The 25,228-nt window shown below is 41.8% G+C and overlaps 4 protein-coding genes across 7 annotated transcripts in view; 2 read left to right on the plus strand and 2 right to left on the minus strand.

Annotated features, from left to right (window-relative positions):
• Nucleotides 1-2,602: 2,602 nt before the first annotated feature.
• Nucleotides 2,603-5,301, minus strand: sdhaf2 (succinate dehydrogenase complex assembly factor 2). The gene is made up of 4 exons (XM_080843965.1): nucleotides 5,099-5,301; nucleotides 4,053-4,267; nucleotides 3,759-3,868; nucleotides 2,603-3,240 (listed from the first exon to the last, which is right to left on the minus strand). The coding sequence occupies exons 1-4, from the start codon at nucleotides 5,123-5,125 to the stop codon at nucleotides 3,110-3,112; spliced, it is 483 nt and encodes a 160-aa protein (XP_080700091.1). The 5' UTR covers nucleotides 5,126-5,301; the 3' UTR covers nucleotides 2,603-3,109.
• A 418-nt stretch (nucleotides 5,302-5,719) lies between these two features.
• LOC308368987 (cleavage and polyadenylation specificity factor subunit 7-like) lies at nucleotides 5,720-9,881 on the plus strand. Of its 3 annotated transcripts, none has more exons than XR_013968741.1 (9): nucleotides 5,720-5,953; nucleotides 6,298-6,507; nucleotides 6,718-6,821; nucleotides 6,906-7,051; nucleotides 8,008-8,395; nucleotides 8,501-8,619; nucleotides 8,853-9,000; nucleotides 9,151-9,455; nucleotides 9,548-9,881. XR_013968741.1 is itself a non-coding variant. In XM_080843295.1 (9 exons), exons 1-8 carry the CDS (start codon nucleotides 5,879-5,881, stop codon nucleotides 9,395-9,397), a joined length of 1,437 nt encoding a protein of 478 aa, XP_080699421.1. In that variant the 5' UTR covers nucleotides 5,720-5,878; the 3' UTR covers nucleotides 9,548-9,881. The 3 variants fall into 3 exon arrangements, 2 of the variants coding, with proteins under 2 accessions (XP_080699421.1, XP_080699422.1); XM_080843295.1 differs by having other exon boundaries at nucleotides 9,151-9,397; XM_080843296.1 differs by having other exon boundaries at nucleotides 8,504-8,619; nucleotides 9,151-9,881.
• Nucleotides 9,882-11,101: 1,220 nt separating this feature from the next.
• On the minus strand, nucleotides 11,102-12,243 carry polr2l (RNA polymerase II, I and III subunit L). 2 transcript variants are annotated; one of them, XM_080843432.1, is made up of 3 exons: nucleotides 12,161-12,243; nucleotides 11,520-11,640; nucleotides 11,102-11,386 (listed from the first exon to the last, which is right to left on the minus strand). In XM_080843432.1, exons 2-3 carry the CDS (start codon nucleotides 11,612-11,614, stop codon nucleotides 11,278-11,280), a joined length of 204 nt encoding a protein of 67 aa, XP_080699558.1. In that variant the 5' UTR covers nucleotides 11,615-11,640; nucleotides 12,161-12,243; the 3' UTR covers nucleotides 11,102-11,277. The 2 variants fall into 2 exon arrangements, with proteins under 2 accessions (XP_080699558.1, XP_080699557.1); XM_080843431.1 differs by lacking the exon at nucleotides 12,161-12,243 and adding an exon at nucleotides 11,965-12,009.
• A 5,763-nt stretch (nucleotides 12,244-18,006) lies between these two features.
• Nucleotides 18,007-25,228, plus strand: part of dagla (diacylglycerol lipase, alpha) — a 34,899-nt gene continuing 27,677 nt past the window's right edge. The window contains exon 1 of the mRNA XM_080843398.1: nucleotides 18,007-18,650. The gene's annotated coding sequence lies outside the window, so the exon portion shown is untranslated. The remainder of the gene's footprint in view (nucleotides 18,651-25,228) is intronic.

Raw genomic sequence — 25,228 nt, forward strand, 5'->3', positions numbered from 1 at the left:
CAAAAGACCCCAGGCCTGTGTGTGTGTGTCACTGCTACATGGACACAGTAAAAGAGACAACAGAGATAGCATCGCCTGCATCAAGTAAATTAAGATGCACAGGCAAACAGATAGCCATGTGCTATGTACACAAAAACACACAAACACACAGTGTATCATGAACAGGCGTGGTTCACACACACACACACACACACACACACACACACAGTGTTTCATGAACTCGCGTGGAACACACAAACACACATACACACACACACACACACACACACGCACAAACAGATAGCCCTAAATGAGCCCCAGCCATTGACAGGAGGACAGAGATAGAGGTGGGCTGCCTGGGGGAGGGCTGCGAGGGGGGGATGAGAGGGGGGGATGAGCCAAGTGGAGGGATCCGCGGGCGGAGGCAACATTTTTAGTATTTTTCTGTGAGGGGGCACGCAGAGGCGGGAGGCCAGAGAGGATGAAAGGGACCACTGTCACGAAGTGCATACACCGCGCGCCAGAATGACAGGCACATACTGCTGTGGAGACAGAGCCAGTGGGTTTTGAGTGGGCGACTGACAAATCCACTCTCCAAACAAGCTTTCCAAGCAGAGCCATGTGAAATACATAAATATGCGAGGCAATAGTCGCGGAATCCATAGGTCCACTGGCTGAGGGGGACAGGCTCGAGTCAAATTGTGACAGCGAAACTCCGGCGAAGGACCTGAGGGAACTTAAAGTGACAGTGTCAAAAGTATGAGCACGCAGAAAGAGCCAGGAGATGAGCCGTGGCATGGAGCCGGGTAGACAGGCATAATGGACAGGCTGACAGAACAGACATTTAAATGGACTCTGGAGCTGAATTATGCCTAAGGCAGATTGGAAAGATTACAATTAAAAAGTCAGGAAAATGAGATGGCCCTGCAAAACAGAGATCATGCCCTTAATGCACTTTGGCCATTGCCTTCAAACTAATATATCTTGTTTCTGGGAATGCTTTGAGCACTACAGGAGCATCCAAACTTTTCGCCTCTTACCTCTGTACAGTATGTACATTGATGAGATATACATACATACAACTGATGAGGGAGTATTTTTCAAAATGTCCAGGACTTCAGAAAAACCTTGAGTCTCTAAATAAAACAAAAAAACATATTTACATTGCATATGTGTGACCTTGTTGGTTTCTTTTTCCCCTGGCACATGCGCTAGACCGGCACGTCTACCAGTGGAAAAAGAAACCAAAAGGACCAAAAGAAAATAACTGCAAATGCACAAGCAATGCAATGAAGCAAAAAAGACAATGCTGGTGTCCACAGAGAGACAGATGGCAGCGGGGTTAGAGCCATCATTCAGTCGGACCCTCCCTGCGCTATTTAAAGACACACTCCACCTGTGAGGGAGGTCTAACACTCGCCCTGTCTGTCTGTGGGGAACTGGGTGTGTGAGTGTGTGTATGCTTGAGAATGTGTGTGTATGTTTGAGAGATAGAGAGTGTGTGTTTTTCAGCATGCAGACATGAAAACTGAACATATGCACAGCAGAACATATGGTGTTTGTGCTATTAGACGGGTGTGGCAGAAGCGCCTGGACGTGACGTATGGAAATTGATGTGCAAGGAGTGATTTTCTTTTTTTTCTGCTGAGGTAAGAGTACTGCGTGTATCGTTTGTCAGCTGGTGTTGCCAACACATGGTGGCCTGCCGGACAGTGGAGCAATCCGAGCTTTGATTTGGTCCACCCTCCCTGGCCAAAGGCTGGCTTCAGGCCTGACCTCCAACACACAAACACAACTTCACACGAAGGCCACTACACCTCCCAACTGTCAACAACACTCACTGAATGAACAAAAGGACTTCCTAACTCCCATAGGTCCTAAACCGGAGGATAGCTCATTGTCTGGGTAAATGTGTGCTTGAGTGTGTGTGTGTGTGTGTGTGTGGGGGGGGTGAGAAAAGGTGATGAAATCCCTGCTGATTCAACTGAATAGAGCACAAATACACACAACATGACTCACTGGCATGGTATACAACTTATTTTCAAACTGACACTAATAATCACACTAACCTGGAGCACACCTAGTAAAATGATCTATTAACAGTTGTCAACTGCTCTCCCATGATTCATGGCCTCGGTTATGAAACACATTTGATGAAAATATATTTGCATAAAAATAGCTGGCGTGGTTCACATTCTCCAAATCCATCATGTTCGGGAGGAATACAAAGCATACACACAAACTGCCAACCATTTTAGAAACACCTTCCAATCACAAATGTGACACCAAATTGGACTTTTTTCACTTGATTCCTTCACATTTTCACTTCCTAGACTGGAATATAAGTTAGCAAAAACTTTTAACAGCAATTGTGTGAAATCTGAATTTATAATAACTGATGGCTCATATGTCAGTCAGCTATAACCAGATTTGTATTGAATGATGGATGAACCAGGGAGGAAACACTTTTCTATTATCTTTGCTGCCACCATGTGTCCATTTAAAAGTACTGTAATTCAGTCAGGATTCGTTTTTCATGTCGCCACCTTGTTGAGTAGATATGATGTGATCAGTATTACATTGGTTAAACCCAAAGTTTATATTTAAAAAAAACAACACAGTATTATAAGTTGAAACCAAACAGTTTAATTTATAGACTTGTCCACACAAAACACGCCAGCTACATCTCATACATATATAAGTATAACTCTCTACCACTGTATTTTGTGCGCATATGAGTGAGCTTTAGGAGAAAAGTCTTGTCTTAATGAATACCATAATAGTGCCAAAAAACACTAAATAAACTTCTGCATGTATATATGCACTTATGTACACAACATTTTAGATCAATGCCTTTCATTGACACAACAACAACTAGTCTTTCCACTTTTTATATAAATACAGTCCCCTTGAATACTTTCCCAGGTCAGTCAGTCAGGTCAGGTCCGGTCAGGTCTATTGATTTACCCAGATGTATGTGTGATAAATAAATCACTGTCCATGTCAAACCACGAAAAGAAAGAAAAACAGGCCTCTTAAAGGACCTGGGATAGGCTTGTTAAGCCCGAGGTATATGACCATGTGCCATGTGAGCATGTCCCAAGTGTCTGGAAAGGGCCCCGGGGCCATCTCAGTTCTTCCCCACGTCCAGGTATTCCAGGTTTGGTGCATCCAGACGCTGCTCTTGCTGACGGTTCTTTGTGAACTCCTTCAGCATCTCCATGATCTCTCCACTGTACGCTTCAGGTGTTGGCAAAGCCTCTGAAGGGAGAATGTTGGGGGGGGGGGGGGGGGGGGCATGTTTGTGAGTTAAGTGTTTAAGCTACTGGATGACCTTAATTTTCCTCTGGATCAATAAAGTATCCATCTATCTATCTATCTTTACATATTGTTCCATGTAGGCTAATGGACATTTGCTAGTGCCTATCAAGGTGGGGTAACTGGGAGACTGCTACAGTGCCGTGTCCAATCCTGAAGGGAACCATGCTTTAGAGTCTATTCGCTCATTTCCTTTTATCATAACATCGCATAACAATAATTTTTCCTGCTAGGACACTAGATTTAAAGCTTTAATCCAGACTCCCAACACTGCCAACAATACAATACATAACAATAATAATTACACGATCATTTCTGCTCTATGCACAGAGGTATATCGTAACAGTTCAATTAAAAATGAGTTCATTTTTACGACTGGTCAGTGAGCCCCTTCAGACAAGGTCTTGGATTTGTAATAAGGAATTTTAGAAATCTCCTTTTATTCCCCATTTTCTCCTCACCTGTTGCCCAGTAGTAGATGTCCCAGTCATTGCTTGGCTCATTGATTAAACGGTCATACTGATGTAGCTGGTCTTCTGTCATGGTGTTCAAGTACTCCTTGGCAAATAGGCTGAGACAAAGCAACAACGAAAAAAATCAACCTTTCAAAAACGTTGCCAGCTGCATTATGTATGCAGTGGTATGATTTTTGTGCATTGCATAACAACGAGAAGTTTTAGATGTCATGTCTTGTACAATCACTACAAATTTGAGAGACTGAGACCATGCCCTCTAGTGTTCATCTGTGGCCTCACCTTAGCAAGATGCAGTTCTCAAGCATGCCTCTTTTGCGGCTTGCGTATAAGAGTCTTTTCCTCTTGATGTCGACGGGCTCGCCAACCTTCTCCACCCACGGTGGCAGGGGGACTTCAGTCATTTCGGGCTCAGGTGCATCACCACGGTAACCTCGTGCAGACACTGCACCTGTCATTGATGGGCGTAGGGAGGCCCGACATACGCCACCAATAAGCTGGTAACGTTAGATACAAAACATTAATATTATATATCGTTTACACTTTTTAGACAAAACTCTTTGATGATGTCCTTTGAAACAGCATTAGGCTACTGTAAATGACTACAATCCTTATCTGAGGGTAAGAAGGTTACATCTTTTTTTTTTACGCAAAAACTTCATTGACTGAAATATGTCAAGCTGTTTTGCTAACTGCTCATACAGAGACTTGGTGGCAGAAGATACATTCGAATATTTACCCTCGGTGTGCTTTTTGAACACCGCGTTATAAACCCGCCACTGACAATTTCATAACACTCCTGTTAATGTCAGAGCTGCGACCTTATCTAACAATTTCATAACACTCCTGTTAATGTCAGAGCTGCGACCTTATCTAACTTCTAAAACCAACAGTTATAAATGAACCCAACCAACTACAATAATTTCGAAGCTTTCACAGCATATGTATTGCCATTATCCTCTCCCCCAACCAAATACAGGCTATATAGTACAATACAAACTTAAGGCTTGCCAACTACTGAGCCATTAGCTTACTAGCTTATGGCTAACGTTAGGTAACTGAGTGAAATAAAAGATCCTCTGTACTGAACAGCCTCTAAGTCAACGAGGCTTCAGTTTAGACCGGTCGTGCATAGCATGCTACATTTGTTTTGAAATTCATTTCCGTGTCTCGGCATAAGAAGCCACACAAAAATGTGCTTCATTGCTAAAGTAAGCTTGCTAGCCAACCAATGCAGCTGATCAAACCCAAAATAACTCTTAAAAATGTTGAACTTGCTATGGACAGGACCAACAAAGGCATTTAATAAATAAGTAAAGGTCACTCACCTTCCTCGCAAATGCAGCAGACATCATTGTGTTTCTAAGACCTCGATTCTGCGCTATGCTTTATTGACAAAGGTTGCTGGCATTTATAAGGACGAACATTTACACAACAGCTTCTCAGTCACATAAGGAGGTATTCACCTCACGGCCATGTTAGTGAGGGCAGCCCATGTTGTAAACTCAAACAATTCCCCGAAATGCAACAATTAAATACACTTTAAAGATCGGATGCAACCCGAATGCAACACAAATGCAACATAAAGTGCGTGTTTCAAGTGCGTGTTTCTTATTAGCAACACAATGAAAGCAATGAAACAAATGCAAGCTCTGTGTATGGGGAACCTTGTGATGTATTCATTGTTTCTAGCCGAACTTTGATCGCAAACGCACAGGCTAGAGTTTGTGGTTCCGCCGTGTGATGTTGGATGGAAGACAAAATATATTTCTCGGTAAAACTATATACTGTATGGATGCCAGTTTTCAAACAAGGACTGTTGGCAAATGTATTCCGGGATTTCCAGATTTAGTCTGTAAAACATTGAAGTGAATTTATATTCTGATCATTATTTGGAAGCCTCGTCAATTGAGTGAAGGGGGTAGGGAAGGGGGACGGGTCGTCGGTATCCAGTTGGTATATCAAAATCATTGCTTTTAACATACAGTTTCAGACAGCTGCAAAGTGCATAACATGTGCATGCATTAACTGTGCATACCTAATAGTGGCTGGTATAAAACAGCGTAATCAAACGTGACCTGCAAAGGCCACATTACAAAGACACGAGGATGGCGGCGGCGGCGGATGGTGGCGCGCCAGAACTTATAGATATCTACGATGACTTCAATCAAAACAACGGGGAGGTGAGGAATAACTGACTCTGCTTTCTGTTCTGCTTAACATCAGAAGCCATGTTCGTGGTCTTCAAGGGCTTTATTATTTGCAGTAAATTAAAACATATGTACTTGCGCACAGCAAAATATATGGGCAGTGAAATTGACCTTTCCGATGTTAAAGTTTAATTTCTCAGCAGAGAGAGGTCAAACTCTGAGTTTCGGCTAGGTTGATAACCCGTTTGAATAACTGACTGTAGTCCTCATATTTCAAGAACTTCAGAACATGTTCCATAGGAATCAAGTTTGATTATTAATGAATTGATCTGTGTGCACATAATGCTTGCGTTCACTCCTTTGTTTTTCCTCATTAGGAAGTGGACTTCATGGGTTCAGTGGATCCAAATGATCTTTATGATGATGTAGTAACTGGTTCTGTGGACCAGAGAAGGGTATCTGGAGGGGAACCCAGGACACATAGCAAAGACCAGGCAAAAAATGATAACCCCAAACCACTAATAACATACAGCTACAGTGGGGGACAGAGCAAGAGGCTTTCAGTCTATGTTGGAAACTTTTCCTGGGTAAGTTCTCATTAGGTTTTTCCTACTTATTTACTCTGATATATTTGATTTTTTCTTTTTTTGCATTCTTCAACTGCTGCTGTGGTGACTGGAAGTTTTGTCCTCCTTAGCCTTTTTTCATGTGCTAACACTTCTAACAGTCATTTCGAAACTGCTCCTTGTATTCATCAATATATATATTTGCCTTATTTTCTGCTAACACAAACACAGTGGACCTCAGACAAAGATCTGTTGAACATGGCAGGCACAATGGGAGTCAAGGACATTTTGGAGATCAAATTTGCAGAGAATCGGGCGAATGGCCAGTCCAGGGGGTATGTTTTTGCTTTTAGTACATAATAAATGGGGTATTATACAACTGCTTAGGTCTGTTTCATCATCAGCTTTTTCTCCAACAGCTATGCTGAGCTTGTGGTGTCCACTGAGGCTTCCTTGCAGAAGTTACTGGAGACCATGCCACAGTGTCACATCAATGGAGAGAGGGTAGACTGTCGTTTTGCCACACGGCAGAACCTTGCAGTGTTTGAATCTCAGGCCAACAAACGTAAGTATAGTTTGAGTTACAATGCTGATTTTTAAATGCTGTGTCTTTTGAACATGTTCGAAGCAATACTAGCTTCACGTCCCATTGTAGAATTTTTCAGAGCTAGAATAACTGGTTTGCCCTTTTGAGCTTTGCCCTTTGCCCTCTACACTTGCAAGCCTGGTGGTTGACACATCCTATCCGGCATTGGGGGGGCAGCTCAGACTGCACAACATTCACCTATAATTACTCTGTTACACTAGATTTTCAATTGCCATAGATTTTCCCCCAATTGGAAGCATCATTTGGGAGGTTTTATAGTGCATGAATAAGTATATATATGTGTGTGTTTTGTTAGCTTTACAAACAACTGGCTCCTCTCGTTGTATTGTTATGGTGCTATATAAATTGAATTAAATTTAGCTAGATACAGACTTTAAGTTTTCGCATGCTACACTTATGACCAGGAGTACCTTTGACAAGCAGCTGCAAGTATGTCTAACATTCTTACTCAGCATGGTCCAAAGCCATCTACTGTGACCTGATGGAGCTCTTTGATTGACTAAACAGTCAGTTGCTCTTGCACATTTTAATAGGTGGCTAATTTGTTGAAATTACGTAGACCTGGGTCAGTGAAGAATATTGTTTTCCAAGAATTCAATTATACCAACAATTGCACACAGCCAATGAGAGTTCAAAATACAAGATATTGAAAGCAGTTGCTATAGTGGCACACAATATAAATTAGACAGTGTTTGCATCTTTTCTGAGGAATAAGGAACACATAACAGTTGTTAATCTGCAATGCAAATAAATAATTTACAGAGTTTATCTGTGATTTTTTTAAATTCTTAAATTCATCCCAGATTCCAGAAATGCAGTGATGATTCTCATGCTAACCTGCAGGGCAATTGTGGGGAGCTTTAATCACTTCAGGTGTCAGAATGTATCCATAAGAATTCATTGTCTCCCCTCAGGTATTCCTCAGCGCTCCAACTCCAAGCCAGAGGCAGACTCAGACACCCGCTCCAACTTCCCTTCCCATTCTGAGCCGGGCCCACCCAACGCACCACTCGTGATGCCACCACATCCCCATCCCCATCCTCATCCTCATCCCCATCCCCATCCCCATCTCCATGCAAACAAACTCCCATCCATCACTCTGCCATTTTACGGCCGACCCCCTCTATATCCCCCTCCCCATCCCCCGCCACTCCTCTTGCCTCCTCCGATACATCCCCCGCTCTACCCACCTCCACCCCCACATATTCCCAGCCAGCCCCCACCTGCACTTCATCTCAACCCAGCCTTCTTCCCCCCTCCTCAGGAAAACTACAGCAACAACCCAGCCTACTCCCGACCAAGGTCAGTCAACATGATGCAGAGATGGTACATACAAAGGCTTAGTTTAAATCAGTAACGTGCTTTAAGATGTGGAATGTTTTGTTTACAATGACTGCTTGTTATCAGCAGGGAGAATGATGACGCCACGCCTCCGCTGCCAGACAGTGAATATGACGAGTTGATGAACAGAAACAAAACCATTGCGAGTAGTGCCATCAGCAAGGCTGTGGCAGGAGCTGCTGCAGGTCTGTGCCAAAACACACACGGATGCACAGATGTTCTTAGCTGTGTTGAGAGACCTGCTGCAGGCCATATTGGGTCATGGGTTCAATGACCTGTAAAAACACTTCTTAAAAACACATTGTTTACTGGACCATAAGTTTATTTTGATAAAAGTGTCCGGTGGTAAAGTTTTTAATATCCTGTTAATATTTCAAATGCACAGAGAAGTACTGAACTATTACTGTGTTTCTTTTAGGAGATGTGTCCTTGGCTATAGAGACCCTTCTCACTGCAATTGCTGTCATCAAACAGTCTCGTGTGTACGGCAATGATCGCTGTCGAGCTTTGGTGACTTCGCTCAAAGACTGTCTCTTCTCTATTGAGAGCAAGTCTTATGGCTCAAGGTGTGTATGTATGTTTGTATGTTTTTATGCATGTGTATTCTGGAGGCTGCATTGTTTTCTTTTGATCTTGAACTGTAGAAATGAACGACTATTCCAACGATGAGGTCTTGCCTAAGCACATTTGGTCTGTCCTTTGCACCCTCTTTCCAGGAAGCGGCATCGTTCACGTGATAGGGATCGCTCACGCGACAGGGACCCACGGGACAGAGAGAGGGAGCGGGAACGGGAACGGGAGCGTGATCGGGAGAGGGAGCGAGAGGGCTCCTACAGTCAAAACTGGGAAGCTGGAGGGATGTCTCGTCGTTACAGAGAACGCTCCCTTAGCTCTGAGAGAGACAGGGAGCGGATGCGACTGCAGCGGGACCGGCATCGAGAACACAGAGATCGACACCGCTAGGTGCAGCTCTCTTTTTCCACCTCCAAATTGGCCACTACTGAAGGTTCACCCGTAATATGTGGGTGCCAGTTCACTTGTATTTATTTTCTTTGAGATGTGTTGAATCTAAATAATGCAACGGGTTTCATAGTTTTATTTTTTGCCACACAGGACATTTCAGAACATACTCATGTTTGCACCATAGAGGAGGGCACCTTGGAGTAAGGATTCTGTGCCGGGATGTCAGAGGACCGAAAGGTAGCGATAAATGGAGGGGAGTGCCCTATGTCATCTATTCCAATATTTGACACAAATCGCCCCTACCCCAATTAGTTTACTGCACTGAGTTCTGTCTACAAGGCGTTATTCATACCCAAGTGTCCCCTCACTCACTCATTTATGTTGGAACAGAGATATTGCTTCTGCAATGATAATAGATTAAAATTCCTGATCATCAGTTGATGAGTTTCAAACAACTGTGGTACTGCACATCTTGATTTTTATATGTTCACTGTTTATTTGATCATTTCTGCTTCATTCTTTTGTAAGTACAATCTCAGAATAAAAGAAAAAAAAATCTTACTTTACACGACTGGTTTGTTTTAGGAACAAAGTTTGGTTGGTGTCCTTGACCGAATGTGTAGTCTACATCACAGGTGTCTTTCATTGATCTTTGACACTCATACAATTTAAGTATAAAGACTAACGAGAATGAAAACTACTTAATTTTTGGAATTGTTTTATGTAACAAGGAGACTCTCAGCCCGGCTATTCAAGTAGCAGGCACCTGCTTCCATCTGTCCACCCTTCATGAATGGGATATAAACAAGACACGTGATGAATTACATCAGTAGTATAAACTCACATTTTGAATGGAAATATACACTGAAAGATTTAGTAAGACATTCAGCCAGTTTCATTCCCAGCAGTTATATTTTCTGTTTAAAGTGTAACTCCACCCAGTGCATAATATAGCAAAATGTTTAAAGGGGGGAAAGTGGCTGAGCGGGAGGGAGTAGTTGGGGTCTAGCACCCATGTAGTCCAACAGGAGAAGCAGGTTCCGCTTGGCATTGTTTTGTTACCTGCTTTTTTTAGGTGTTTTAAGAATTTTTCATGATGCCAAGGTCAACGAATGACCCATGGGTGTCAAACAGTTGATCTTCAATCTACTAATATGTGAATATGATTTTTCAGAAAAACATAAAACTTGCTACTTTTTTACAGTTTGGGTACCTTAACAAGAGCCATCACAAAAACACCTCATGGCAGCCATTTTACTTTCCACCATCACCAGATCTGGGCAACAAGGGAAGATGGGCCTCCCATTTCATGACTGGTATATACCAAATAGTCGAAGACTAATCAGCTGGGATCATTTTAAACAGTAGATGTCTCATTGACTCATTTCCAACCCATTAACTGCCTATTTTTATAAAAATGTAATTTACATTGCAGCATTGGTGCATTTCATGACAGTTCCTTCATAGCATTTAGGTTACAGCTATAAAAAAAATAAAACATTTTAGGGTGCAGTTAGACAGGGATGATTAGATGTAGACTTAGGGCATAGTACTGCTCCATTTATGTGTGTACTACATTATGCTACATCACAGCAATAAATGAAAACTTAAAAGTTAGTTTGCAATATGGCCAAACCACAAAAGATGTCAGTTGAAGCTATCCAAATCCAACTTATAAGAGCTTATGATTCTGGTAAGATAACATTGCAAGGAATTTTCAGATTTTATTTTAAAAAAATAAACAACAAAAACACACACACTCACAGAATTAACACAAATTGTGGGAAAAGGTATTGCAAACTGGCAGCATCCATTGTGTGATGCTGTACATCCATCCACGTGACCACTAATGTGCTTCACAGTCTCATGTTAGGTTGTGTTTATTTCTCAAGGGGCGCGTAATTCAACAGCTTCTCAATGAGGTCCACATGAGACAGCAGCATTCTTCGACAGCAGTATCTCTTCAATCCAAGCGCATCGAGGGCGTCACTTTAACAACAAAGAAGGATGCTACACTGTTAATTTAACATGATGAATATCGTTAAATCACATATGTGTAATTAATATGTGCAAGAGTGAAAGAGGCTGCTATTAAAGTAACACACTATAATAACATACTTACCCCTCTGTATATTCAGCCTGGAGCAGACCCAAATATGCCTCCCACTTGTTGCCGACAATTTTCCCACACGTGAAGCACCGTACCGGAATGATCATGGCTTCTACTGTTTTTTAGGGGTTAGCTGTAATTGCATGGCGACAGAAAAAACACAGTTACACATAAACATCTCAAATTGGATCATTTCAGTAGTTAGCTACTTGGCATTACTGCATAAAGCCTATGGCCACCTGATAATTGATGTAAAGCCTACTACCAGAGAGCATTCGAAAAAATAATACAAGCAAGCTATCCGGCTAGGTTAGCGCATTCCGTATTCATATCAATCGCTTCTAAGTTGTTTTACTAGCTGGTTGCCTTCCTATAAATGCAAAGGCTTCTTATGCCTCGACGTCTATCTACCAATACTATGAAATGGTAAGTCAATAAAATTGCCATTTTTTTTTACCAATCGAGACCTCACGTTACTTCCAACTAGCGTGGTAAATATCACTGACAAAGATGGCTTCAAAATACTGCAGTTAAATTTCCGGGTTGTCTCTAGGTTCTCCACAGAAACAACATTGAAATTAACACCGGTGAATTCACCTCTTGAGACGTGGCTACTAATAAAGTATAAATATATATAAGATATATGCACTTACATTTCTTCAAGGCAAATCTTAGGCCCCAAAAAACTGTTTGATTTGTATTCGAGCGGAAGTTCAACCCTCCATTCATTTCAATTGGAACAGCCTAACCTACGGAGAGGGACAAAGGCCATACCTTGCTAGGGGTTTTTCGGTTTCATAATTATACTAAGCGATTCCGCGAGGAGCAATTTACTAAGTGTATTGGATTAGAACCGGGGGACTCGTCTTTAAGGAGCTCATAAATGTGTTTGTAAGGTCTCATACTTCAGAGCAGACAGGCCTGATCAAATTTTGTCTTCTTCTAGACGTATGTATTCTACTAATGTATTCTACTTTTAGAGAGCATGTCACTTTTTAAAAGTTTGATTTGAGTAAAAAGGTAAAGTTGTCATCAATAACCCCCAAAACCCCTTCATAAATATCAGTCTGACAAAAAATAATGGTTCATTTGTCTTTAATAAAGGACAAGCCATTAGGGCCACTTTATTTGAAGTGAGAGTTGAAAGAGGGCAAGAGAGCAAAGAGTCATGGAGACTACAGGGGAATAAAAGTAATCTGTGAACATAAAGGCCTCTATTATCATCAGCTGGATTTATCATCACTGTTGAACTCACTGTACTTATTGACAGACTATTCATTTGATTTCATCATCTGATCTGCTAAAAAAAATGTCAAAAAGTAAAAGTCGTTTTGTAATTATTGCATTTATACGCTCTTGAGAAAAAAGGAAACATAAAATGATCAGTGTCATTCAGTGATTTTAGTGTTTTCTTTCAGGTTGATATGGTTCTCCTTAATGCATTTGTGTATAAACCTTTGATGTGGTTGTCATAAATTACTTGTAACTCCAAGAGGATAAGCTGTTCTCCAAATCATTAAATAAAGACTGAACAGAGGATGGGGATCAACACAATTGCAATATTCTCATTCAAACTGTATAGTAAACACATTTATGACAGAAACATGAATCTGACATACTTAAAGATGCAGCTTGCCATTTTGTTTGACAAAAAATTAAAGTGCTTCTAGACCTAACAATGATGTCATTCTAAAGGGTCAGTGAGAGGGTGTTCCTGAACTTTCCTGTGCATTCTATGCATCTTGTTTTACAATATTTGACAATTGAAAGGGCCTGCAATAAAACGCTTGAAACCGAAGAAAAAGACCCATACAATGCACAGATATATTTGGGAAACTCTTATTTTCTGATCATTGGAGAGTCCAGGAACATTTTATTTTGTAAACTGCACCTGCGATTTGAAGTTTTTGAACTTGTTTTACAGGAAATGTTGGCAAAATGTTTGTACATTTAATGATGGCATGAGCAACAGTTATAGTCAGCTATCTCTTCAGTCACTGAGTAAACCAGCTCCACTCTACATGACTTATTTTATAAACCATATATCTGGATATAATCTACTTTGATTTGGCATTTCCTTGTGGTAAGTGTGAAGAATATATATATATAATCACAGACGAACTTTCATCTATGTACATGGGCTATACATGTAAGTAATTTTTACAAACACAAGAAAGTACAATAAATATAGAAAGCATGTGTAATCAAACCAAATTGAAACTGTAAATGTGAGAATCAATGTCCTTCCTTCAGTATGGTTCATCCCATTAATTTAACTATTTATATCTCAGGTGTTCATCTCAATATACTTTAAGATATATATGCTATCAACAAATATAAATAAAATATAAAATATATACAAGGCCTCTTTAGCATTGGGGGTAACTTGAAATTAAATATTCAATCTTGCCTTTGAATTCCATAATTAACGTCCCACAAAAAGTAACTTGGCACGGCTATTTGATAAAAATAAATATCTATTATTAACCACATTTCTTTCACATTTGAAATAACACTCATTCTTGAAACATCTGATTCTTGTTAACAGGGACATTTTGGATTTCACAGCCTTGCCTCTGTGCACACATCCGTACACTTCTAACTGATATGACGCCCAGAGGATTGTGTGGACTTGAAATTTTTAGTGGTTCAGTAGTGATCACATAGATATGTATCATCATTTCACGACCAAATTAGAATTAATTAGTAGCACTCAGGTGGTGTGTATTTAATTCCAATCAACATGTTAGGCTGATTGATTAATGCTATATATTGAAGACTTGAGTTGGGTTATGTAAAACCTTTCCATAATTTGACTATGTCAACCTCAGTAAATTTGACTCAGGGCACCAGTGGAATATATGAATGTAATGGCTGGAAGTAGCATCTGTATCAGAGGAGTTATGACTTTTAAATTCAGCTGTATCCTGGATGTGTTTGTGACCAGGATATAAATAATTGAACAATGGTATAACATTGCAGCCAAGTAGCCAATAGATTATAAATGGACATGAACTTTACAAATGTAACTTTCCAAGTTATAAATGGGGTTTCTTTGAAATAAAGAATTGAGCGTCCAACTTTGGCCAGTAGTGGACCACTCCTCAACTTGTTTCTGATATAGTGGTGTGGTGTGAATGGGTGGATGTATGTCACCACACGCATGTTTATGCAGGTGGTGCATATTGGGTGACTGAAGGTGTCTATTTCTGTGAACTGATTATTAATGAAACATAATGGAATTTACTTGATGTTCAAATAGATCCTCTGTAAGGTTACATTTTTGTATTTCATTTGCTAAGAATAAAATCAGAACTGTACTGAAAATTAAAAAGCGCAGTGACTCCCCATTCCCCTATTATAAACACCAACTCTATGATAGTCTATGAACCCATCAGTAAGATAGTCGTTCACCCCTCAACCTGCTGGTTAATTCTTCTTGGCCAATAATATCACCCCGACCAGGATGGCCCCGAGAGCAATGACGGCTCCACCAATGAGGAAGGGCTTCAGGTTCTCTAGGGTGTCGGCACAGGTATCTGATGCCTCAGCTCCCTCCGAGCCCTCAGGCTGGTCTGTCCCCGTCTCCTCTGCTGGGGTCTCTGGCACAGCAGGGGGCGCTGGCTCAGCAGGGGCAGCAGTTGGAGCGGCATCAGGCTTGATTGGGGCTGCAGGCTCCTTCTTCTCTACCTTGGCGCTGGGCTTCGGGGCCCCACTCTTAGCTTTGGCTTCCATGGGACTGTTAAAGCTGGAGTGACTGAGTCAGGACGTGATGTCTGTCTCCAAGTAGGTGTGGCTAGAGACAGACAGAAAGAGAGGGAGAGAGAGAGACAGACAGACAGACAGATAGACAGACAGACAGGGAGAGAGGGAGCGAGAGAGAGAGAGAGAGAGAGAGAGAGAGAGAGAGAGAGACAAGAGGGAGATTTAGGTCATTTGATGTTTGCTATTCTCCTGTTTTCAAAACACATCAGTTCACGCATGAGAGGCCTTAGCCTTTCATTCTCGGTAGAAAATGTTAATACATTAAATGAAGAACGGCACGTTTGACCTTGAAATGGAGATTACATTTTCTGGAGAGTTCACTCACATGCGTTTTTAGTCATATGTTTTACTTCAGTTGAGTTTAGGCTGATTGCCAGAGTCACTGGTCTTATAATCCCATATATCCGGTGGAAATTCTCCATGGGATAGTGTATGTGTGACAGAGTGTTCCTCTCTGGCCATTGCTCTCTAAGATAGCAGCTCACAGTGCCACCATTACAAAGAGTCCACTGTCAGAGAGTTAGAGAGGAGTCATTCATTTCTGGACAGGACATTTTCTTATCCTAGCTCTTGTAAAACCATGGCATGAGTTTCAGAGGTCAGGGCTCACACTGTGTTAGCAAGAAAGACAGATATGCTCTACATCCCTGCAAAATGCCATGAGTCATATGCTCCATTAATGGGGGGCAGGGAGAGGGACAGAATAGAGGATAATAAGACAGAATTATCAAAAGCAAAGAGAGAGGGAGGAATAGAGGTGAAACAGAGGCACAATAATAAGGAAGAAGGACAAATGAAAAGATGCATCATGGTGTCCCAATAAGGATGCATGTGTTACGCATTCAAAGGGGAGGCTGCACAGGCCATACCACCACTCTGCATCATAATCCCCGTCCCCAACTCAAAATAACATCAAAATAGAAGCACCAATGCATGTGACATACCTTCTGTTTTTCTTCTTGTCGCTCCTTTTTGTTCTGCTTCGGTGAGCGCAAGGAGTGCAGAAATCCACAGACAGCAATTCCAGTTCTCAGTGGAAAAGGGCCTAGTCTGATTCTCAAGGAGACAGAATGGGGAAGAATCGAGTGATGGAGGACACTGGTGAGGGAGAGTGAGGAAGAGGGAGGGGGTAAGAGAGTCGGGATGTACCATTTTCTCTGCAAATGGAGGGGGTTGCAGCAAGGGTAGAGCTGGTATTTTCTGTATTAAATCTGAGCAATCAGGTAATCCACTTGAACCATATGCCGTAATGTGAAGTAAACATGGGCAGAGTGATACATATATGTCAATAATAGCATAACTGTTAGGAAGCAAGCACAAATGCAAAATCACATAATCCTTAAAGAAGTCATCTACCACAAGTGAACTGTCTTTGATGAGTGTGATGCTGCAAATCTACAACTGGCCCTTTCTCTGACCAGTGACACCCTACGGTTAACATCTGTTAGAGCACTGTGTATGCAGTGACAGCTGGCTGCATGCACATTCAAATAATACATAAAATAAATGAATGTATAATATACTTCAATTGGAATTTAAATAATGCAATGGTAAAAATCATATCAAGAAAAACATGGAAGAGTACTTTAGTTGGACCTGCAGACACATGTGTATGTATTTCTGTATTTGTTAGAATGGTGTGAAACCCTTACTTACTTACCCTTAGGTTTCTAAAACTGTTCAGATAGCTCCATTAAACAGAGTGTACAACAGGGGAATCAAATCCAATGTCAGTTCATTCTGAACCACGAGAGACGGCCTATGCTATTAGAAACCTCTAAAAAAATATTGATGGAAAAATTGGTTAATCAACTTTTATTTGTATGGAACAGGTCTGTCATCACATATTAACATGTCCAGTTAACAAAGCAGGAATTCACCCAGTTTAAGGAAATACAACACTAATTAAAGATAATGCCCTTCAGATAAGGCAATGTTATCAGGTCATAATAATTTATAAACAAAAGCTCTTTTGTCTCTGAAAGGAGGAGGACAGGAGCGTGCTTCTCTTGAGCTTAGTTGCATACAGGTTGAACAAGCTTCTGGATCAGCACAATATTTGGTCTTTCAATTATCTGTCTTTTATGCTGAGCATAACTCTCTGTATTCAGCCATAAATAGGTGAAGGCTATCACTTCCAATCTGTATCCAGATGACTAATGGCACAGGATTCTTGGAGCTCCACCAGTTATGATAGCTGTCTTTGGGTATATATTTTACTTTACTATCAATGCAAATTTTACTTGGACCAAATATACTGTACTTCCCATTAAGATATAAAAACAATGTTTAGGCTAAGCATGAACATCATTTGTATTCATGTTGTGTGCTCCCTGGTGTAATAAACAAAAACAGGACTGTACTGTCAACGGATTCAAATTGTTTTGGGGAAAATAAATGTTTATTTCGCATTTTTGTAATTTATTATAAGGGCCTGCAGGGCACCGCTGTGGCACACCCTTCTAATTAAAGTACATGAACCTCAGGAAATGACGCAGCCCCACGCCCAATCCCCTTTTTTGGAGACTCCCCGCTATTCACAAAGCCTGTCGCGCGCAATCCAGCCGCCTGGCCGTGGTTTTCCCAGATGGAGAGAAAGCGCAAAAACTTACGCAAACATCGCAGGTCAACCAGTCTAACGGGAGTTGTGGTAAACCAAAGGATGACGTAAACTACGCGATGTGCGCAACCATTTGTCGGGAGCTATTCCTGCTGCCGGAGATGGGAACGAGAATACCCTCTATGTTTCTTTTCCTATAAAAATGTGTAAAGGAGGGGTAGTCTATACGGCAACCAGTTTCTCCGGATATACCGCTGGCTACACAGGCTACCTGGTAGAGCTTCGGGAGTTACCCGGTTAGTGAATACGTTGATGGTAACACATTAGGGTAATGTAATACATAATTTGAAACTGACGTCTATGCGACGTGTTTGCAAGATGTTAGTACCTGTCAGGAATCGACTTCGATGCCTATGGAGTGAATGATTTGGCAAACTCGCTACTCATAGCCTATTGGCATGAAAAAAAACAAGCACGATCTAGTATCAGAGACGCATTGAAGCATGAAAAGAATGTGTGACTACCAAATCTTAGGAGCTGACTGGGTCCACTGGAACGTATCAAAATGACAGAGCCTCGTCGCTTCGTGGAATCGCCTGACCTGAATTCCTGAGTGTCAACCCACCAGTTAGGGAACTGCGTGTATTGGGGTACGTGTTGGTCAGTCTTTCATTGAAGAAGCACTCCTTTCGCTACGACACCGGCAGCAGCGCCTTGCTTCTGGTCGGCTCGGGGAGTGAACTGGGTGGATAGGCGGAGGATGGGAGAGCGAACAGAACCGTATCAGTGGGTCTCGGGAGGACACCGTCATAATACAGGTAAGCGAGCGAGCTGCCCTGTTTGGGGGTGGGGGGCGCTGCCAATTGACCGAATAGACAGGCCCTTGTCATTTGATTGAATGAACGATGACGAAGTCTTCCAGGGGTAGCGGGCACAGGTCACATAATCAAAACATCTGTGTAAAAACCCAAATTCATTTGCGTAAATGCAGAGTGCACATCTCACCACAGGTGTTTGTGCGTCTTGCATATCGCCACCTTCCTCTGATTATGAGAGAATAGAATTCCAGAACGTGACAGAAATGACATTGTAGCCTACCTCTAATATATTTTTAAGGATATTCTGTAGGAACGCAGCAGTGCTTACGCTATGCCCATGCAGAGAACAAAGGCACATTTTTGAAGTGTTACAATTCGTAGTAGCCTTTTCCGTCCAGGAATATAGCTGTGAAGTTGTTCTGTCAAGCTATCTGCTCTACAGAGGCTCACATACTGTACGCACGACAATGCCAACGCCCTTCCTCTGCCACCTAGTAGCCTGTATTTCTTACAGCTTAATTTAAACAAGCAAAGGGTCGTCCAAGATGTCTGCATCAGCGTCCTCGTTCATGTGGCTCATCCTCTGGATCCGAGGTACCGTGTGTGTGTGTGTGTGTGTGTGTGTGTGTGTGTGTGTGTGTGTGTATATATGTGTGTGTGAAGTGAGGGAATGGATCTCTACAGTTGCTGCCTGCAGTGGGGAGTGTGGCGGACACTCATCACTTACCTCCGTGATGTACATACTTAGTAGAGGGATTGGATATCCACTTTGGCTTGAAGAGAGAGCCGAGAAGGGTATGGGCATCAGCCATTTACACACTGAACCACATCAGTACTCACAAATCTCACAGATGTGGCAGTGTTTTTGAAAGCTGAGATGTACTCCTGATGTGCAACATTTCATAAGTGTTTATTTGGCTGTGTACATATAGGAGGCAGGCTAATGGAGCCTAATTGGCCATTTAAAACCCATTTACAAGAATGCATTATCTGTCCGTTAATGTTTCAATATTGATACCTGAAGGATAGATAGACAAGAGTTTAGGGAAGTTGTTGTAATAAGGATATAAAGCTTGAGGCTAGAGGATGACCTGTAAGTATAGTTAATGATGTGTTTGAAGTCACAATATTAGTATCTGCTTCACTTACATGCACAAGCAGACCAGTTGTGCACATTTACATTTTCATTAATACCTTATTATTATTTATTTATTTATTTATTTATTTATTAGAGATGGTGACGTGTATCTGCATACTTTTGAAGACCATCCAGTATCAGGGCTCAGAGTAATATGAAACACGAAGAATGGCAAAGCTGGCACAACTTGAAGAAAGAATCAGAGATTGCAAAAACTATTACAAGCATCCTTTGCTGTAAATGATGCTTATATATGTCACTATCACTATGTTATCTAACATATTGTGATGAACTGTATGTATGTGTGAAAGTTATATAGAAAGTATGTAACTGTGGGCTTTTTGTGATTGAGCTTGTGTATTGAACGTGTAGTGATATTTATCAAGTATGGTATAGTGATCATCCGAGCCAAAAAGACCAAACTTGTAGTAGTGGACTATGATGTGCAGTGACAGTTTAAATGGTTTTTGGATTTCTTTGCCAAAGGGCTAGGTGTAAATATTTCAGCATGCTTATAGCCACATGTGACATTCCCCAAGGAAAGCCCAATAACTATCTGGGCATTTTTTCGACCCCATAATTCACTGTGTCTTTTGTGGTCTGGGCATATGGATTACTAAGGGTTGGAGGAGTTGAAAGAGTATTTTTCCCCCCTAAATATTGAAATAGATTGAGTCAGCTTGTACTTCTCAGAGTGAGAACTGAACGTGGCAGATATATCCTTGCTGTGCAAGGCCAAGCAGACCAGTTGGTAAATCAAACTTACCAAGCCCAGTAGGGTGATACGATCTCTGCCCTTGTGAACAAGTCAGTGCAGCATTCTGTTCAGTTTCCCCTATTCTTGAGACATTTCCACATTACCTGAGATAAAACAGATCCAGTTGGGGTATCTCTGCTACCTTCTTTGGTCAGAGCCATGTTGCAGTAGAGTGGAAATGATCATGTAAACCACTCACCAAAGATTGACAAAGCTCTTCTCGTTTGAGAGTGTCCAGTGAACTAAGGTATTTTCTGGCAGCACCAGGCTTGTTAAGCCCTTCCCCCTTCAAATGGGGTTTCCAGGGAGTCAAGCTGGTGAAAAGAGAAGATGGGAGCTTTATCCTTTATGGTAGGTCATCTGCATATGTTTCTGTGTGAAGGTGAGTGATGAGGACATTTTTATAGTCTCATGTCCTTAGAGTTTTAGAGAAGGCAGCTAACCTGTCAAAGAGTGTCCACTGTTTGTTGTAGACGTTGGTAAAGGCATATAGCCTTTACATTTTAAAGGATCTAGAAATGGTGAAAACATTAGAGAAACAGAATTTCTTTAAGCCCAATTCTATCATCCAGTCTTAAGCAACAAGAAATGCCGAGCTGAATACTGTGACTGAGGAAAGTTCTCTATAAGACCTTTTTTTAGAAGCTGTTAATTATCTGATGTCCAAAAGAGGAATCTGTGGCCCAGCTCATTGCAATATCAGCGCTTAGCTGAACTGAGTGGCGAAATACTTTTGTCTCGAGGAATCATGTGGGGAGTGGCTCTGGGCTGTTCTCTCATAGTAATTTGGTTGTGTGGATCTTTCTAAACCACCATGACAAACAACGCAACCAAGTGAAATAAATGGCTGTATTGGATGAAAACAACCAAACAATCCTAGATTTATTATTTGAATTTAACCAGATAAAACCTCTGAGAATGAAAGAAATTTAAATGTACAAAGCAGTTCTTGTTCCCTTTTTTTTCTCTCAAACTTTAATGTCTGTATATAGTCACAAGACTATTGTGTAAGCAATGATTTGGGTCCAAGGTTATTAAACCTGTCAATCTACGGGCGTTTAGAGTCTCTATTTTGTCATCAGTAACTGAGATGGCCAGTTCCACCATTGTAATATCTAATCAGTTGTGAGTAAATTATTTATGACTTTGTCCCTTGAGGGGTGTAATGTGCCAATGGTTATGGTTAAGGCAAACAAAGGATCAATTTAAAACAAGCAATGAATAATTATGGCAATAATAGAAATAATGATAATAATAATGATAATTTAATAAAGTATACCTCAAACAAAAAAAACCGAATTAGACTGATAGTGTTTTAAAAGGTGTGTTTTAAAATGTACCAAGGCATTCCACCGCCAATCTTGACAATCTTGACTGCCATCTCTTGTTGCAGAGAGAAGGCAAAGATGACACGCTCCTCAGAGGAGTGAAGTGGTCGAGAGGGTGAATAGCGCTGAATTATGGCATTTAAATAGGCTGGTGCCCATCGAGTGGCTGTCCTATAGGCAAGAGTGAGGGACTTGAATTGAATTCTCACAGCTCCAGGGAGCCAGTGCAGGGTGACTAGCAGAGGAGTTCCATGTGTCCTCTGTGGCTGACCAAAGACCAAAGGGAGGTCACCCTTCCTTAGACAAGAGTAAAACTTTAGGTGGGAGTTGAATATGTACAGGTGTGAAACTTCTTAACTTTTGGAAATGTTATCGGACTGAATGCACAACAACGGGTTTAAAAAAGAAACCTCATTATGTGGATCAATCTTGTAGTGTAAAGGTCATTATCCCATCTTTCTTAGAGTAGTCACTTTACCCTTCACCGTGGAGATGAATATAAATGTTGTTTGAAGTAAGCTATTTGAAGTAGTTAGTTTGATTTTGAGGTTTGAAAAGGCAGTGGTCGGAGAGTGGTCGGAGAATGGTGGCTCTGTTGTGTACCGACTGCGGCTTTGTTCATTGACTATACTGTCTGTTTGCCCACTGAGTGGTTGTGAGTTTGGGCCTACATAATGATGAGCAGCGTTCAGTGCAGGGAGGAGAATGATGAGTGGTATCACAGCATGAACCTGTCTCCTCTCTCTTTACCCCCTCGTGCCTTACTGTGCTCATGTGCGCCTGAGCAATATCCTGCCGCTCGCTCTCCCTCGCTAACTGTTTGAGGTCAATGTCCCAGTTTATGTTGTCTAATCTTGTCTCTACCCAAACCAAAACCAGACCCGTTTTCTCTAGTGGAAGAATGTAAATAACTATTGATTTCCATATAAAGGTTCAGAGTTCCTCAAAAAAAGTTTGGCAAACTTCTGCTTCTGCTTTACACTTTCTTTGTGGAACGTTGGTGTTTCTGGTTTGGCTATCGAGAGTCCCTTTCGCCCGAGCGACGCAGTATCCTCATAGCATCTACTCTTAATCTGATCGCTTACAGTGTTGAACGAACATGGAATTGTTACAGACCTGAAGAGGACTTCAACTTTTCACCCAGTCTTCCCCCCCCTAAAACAGTGCCTCATGCCACTCCCTGCATCTGATGTGTTTCATTAGTGCTGTACTGGGACTCCTTCTCTCTTTTGATGTGTTTTTATCAGAGCTGTACTGGGACTCCTTCTCTCTTTTCATCTTCACCATTATGTCCTTCCTGATTGACTCTATTCTTCTTGTTCCTTGTGGCCCTTCTGTGCCGTCCTCCTCGTGGTGTGCTCTGTATGCGTTGCCCCATGTACTCCTGCTTGTGTCTGTTTTGTTTGTCTCCATCTTCCCTCTCTCTCTCCCTCTCCCTCTCCGTATCCCCTCTCCCTCTCCCTTTCCCTCTCTCTACCTTTCTCTCTCTCTCTCTCCCTCTCCCTCTCTGTATCCCCCACACCTCCGCTCTCATTCACTATTCATATGCTAGGAAGCCAGCTGCAGTGCACTGCATGTTAGTGCCTGTGAGCCAGCATAAGCTGTTGATGAGAAACCTGCTTTCTCTCTCTCTCTCTTTCCGTCTTTCTTTCTCTTTCTCTCCCTCTTCTCCCCCATCCATCTTTATCTAGCACATCCAGATTCAGGTTTTGGCTCAAGATTTCCCTCCTCCTTTTTTAGACGGAAGGCTGTGGGCCACTTACTCCCACACTCCCTCTGCCTCTCTCTCTCTCTCTCTCTCTCTCTCTCTCTCTCTCTCTCCCTCTGCCTCTCTCTCTCTCTCTCTCTCTCTCCCTCTGCCTCTCTCTCTCTCTCTCTCCCTCTGCCTCTCTCTCTCTCTCTCTCTCTCTCTCTCTCTTTCTTTCTTTCTCTCTTTCTCCCCTCCATCTTTTTTCTCCTGCTCTCTCTCTGTTTCTTGATCTCTTCCTCGCTCGCTCTGTCTTTCACTCCCACTCCCACCCACACAGTCCCTTTCACCTACTAGATGCACTCAAAGAGATGAAGTGTGTGTGTGTGTGTGTGTGTGTGTCCATGTGTGTGTGTGTGTGTGTGTGTGTGTGTCCATGTGTACGCTTGGCATGTTCATGTGATTGCATGAGACTGTGTGTATTGTGGTGATCTTTTGGCACTGTTTTTTCCCTTTTAAATCTTCCTTCCATGTGGTACAGAAGACAAGAAGCATATTTCTTTCAAAATTCATCATGATGTAATTACACACGTGTCTTTGTGTTTCAAAAATGGAACTCAATGGAACAATCGCAGTCAAGCCAACGCTCACGTGCCCCTATACAGACACACCCTCACCCATGCACACGCACTCACTCACTCACTCACTCACATGATCCCACTCCTTTGGGGTTTCCCCTCAAAGAGTTGGCTGTGACTCAGAATTGCAGACATCATGCAGTAAATGCCAGTTTGGGTCCGTCGAAAATTGCACAAGCAGATCCCCAAAGACTGTTCCTTAAGGAAACAGCATATGATGAAACTCTTGGTGCTAATGTCAGATCAAAAGGTGTCAGATGATCAAAGACCAGAAATGTGTGTGTCTGTGTGTGTGTGTGTGTGTGTGTGTGTGTGTGTGTCTTTATGTGTCTGTCTCTCTGTCTGTCTGTCTGTCTGTCTGTCTGTCTGTCTGTCTGTCTGTCTGTCTGTCTGTCTGTGTCTATCTATCTATCTATCTATCTATCTATCTATCTATCTATCTGTCTGTCTGTCTGTCTGTCTGTCTGTCTGTCTGTCTGTCTGTCTGTCTTCACAGTGACTTCATTTGAGCATTGCAAATGAGTAACTCTGTATTTATATAGTGATTTCCCCCTCATTAGAGCACTCTACAGGTTAATGCTATCTACCCATTCACACATGATGGCGGAGGCTACTATGCATGGCGTCAATCTGTACATCGGGAGCGGTTATCTGAACAACTTCTGATCATCTTATATTTATTGCATCTTAAAATCAGTTTGTGTCTGAGGTGTGTAAATTATTCCTCATCCTGCAAAGTGTTAAGTAAAGTCATACTATTCTATTTTCATGTAGTGTTTTCTATTTTTTGAGAGTGTTTTTCCATTGGATTGTTGATTCAGATGGACTCCTGTAGTGCAGCTGTTAGGTGATAACATAACACGAGCCCAAATAGTGTTCCTTTCAGAGGAGTGTGTATTTTCAGCTCCACCCTATGTTTGCATAGCTTTTTGGTTAGGTGGTTGCTGGCTTCAAGTGCTCAATTGTTTGTGTTTAAGGTGTCTGAAAGATGGAGGAGATTAGGAGAGCGGGAGAGAGAGAGAGAGAAAGA

The sequence above is a fragment of the Sprattus sprattus genome, assembly GCF_963457725.1.
Source record: "Sprattus sprattus genome assembly, chromosome: 8".
Taxonomy (NCBI): domain Eukaryota; kingdom Metazoa; phylum Chordata; class Actinopteri; order Clupeiformes; family Clupeidae; genus Sprattus; species Sprattus sprattus.

Bases quoted from the DNA above. Each gene is read 5' to 3' on its own strand.
- sdhaf2 (XM_080843965.1), bottom strand. From the start codon at position 5,125: ATGATGTCTGCTGCATTTGCGAGGAAG. The intron at 4,268-5,098 runs GTGAGTGACCTT...TAACGTTACCAG, and splicing joins CTGCTGCATTTGCGAGGAAG to CTTATTGGTGGCGTATGTCG. The intron at 3,241-3,758 runs GTGAGGAGAAAA...TTCTCCCTTCAG, and splicing joins CATCTACTACTGGGCAACAG to AGGCTTTGCCAACACCTGAA.
- polr2l (XM_080843432.1), bottom strand. From the start codon at position 11,614: ATGATCATTCCGGTACGGTGCTTCACGTGTGGGAAAATTGTCGGCAAC. The intron at 11,387-11,519 runs GTAAGTATGTTA...TTGTTGTTAAAG, and splicing joins CAGGCTGAATATACAGAGGG to TGACGCCCTCGATGCGCTTG.
- LOC308368987 (XM_080843295.1), top strand. From the start codon at position 5,879: ATGGCGGCGGCGGCGGATGGTGGCGCGCCAGAACTTATAGATATCTAC. The intron at 6,508-6,717 runs GTAAGTTCTCAT...ACACAAACACAG, and splicing joins ATGTTGGAAACTTTTCCTGG to TGGACCTCAGACAAAGATCT. The intron at 7,052-8,007 runs GTAAGTATAGTT...GTCTCCCCTCAG, and splicing joins TGAATCTCAGGCCAACAAAC to GTATTCCTCAGCGCTCCAAC.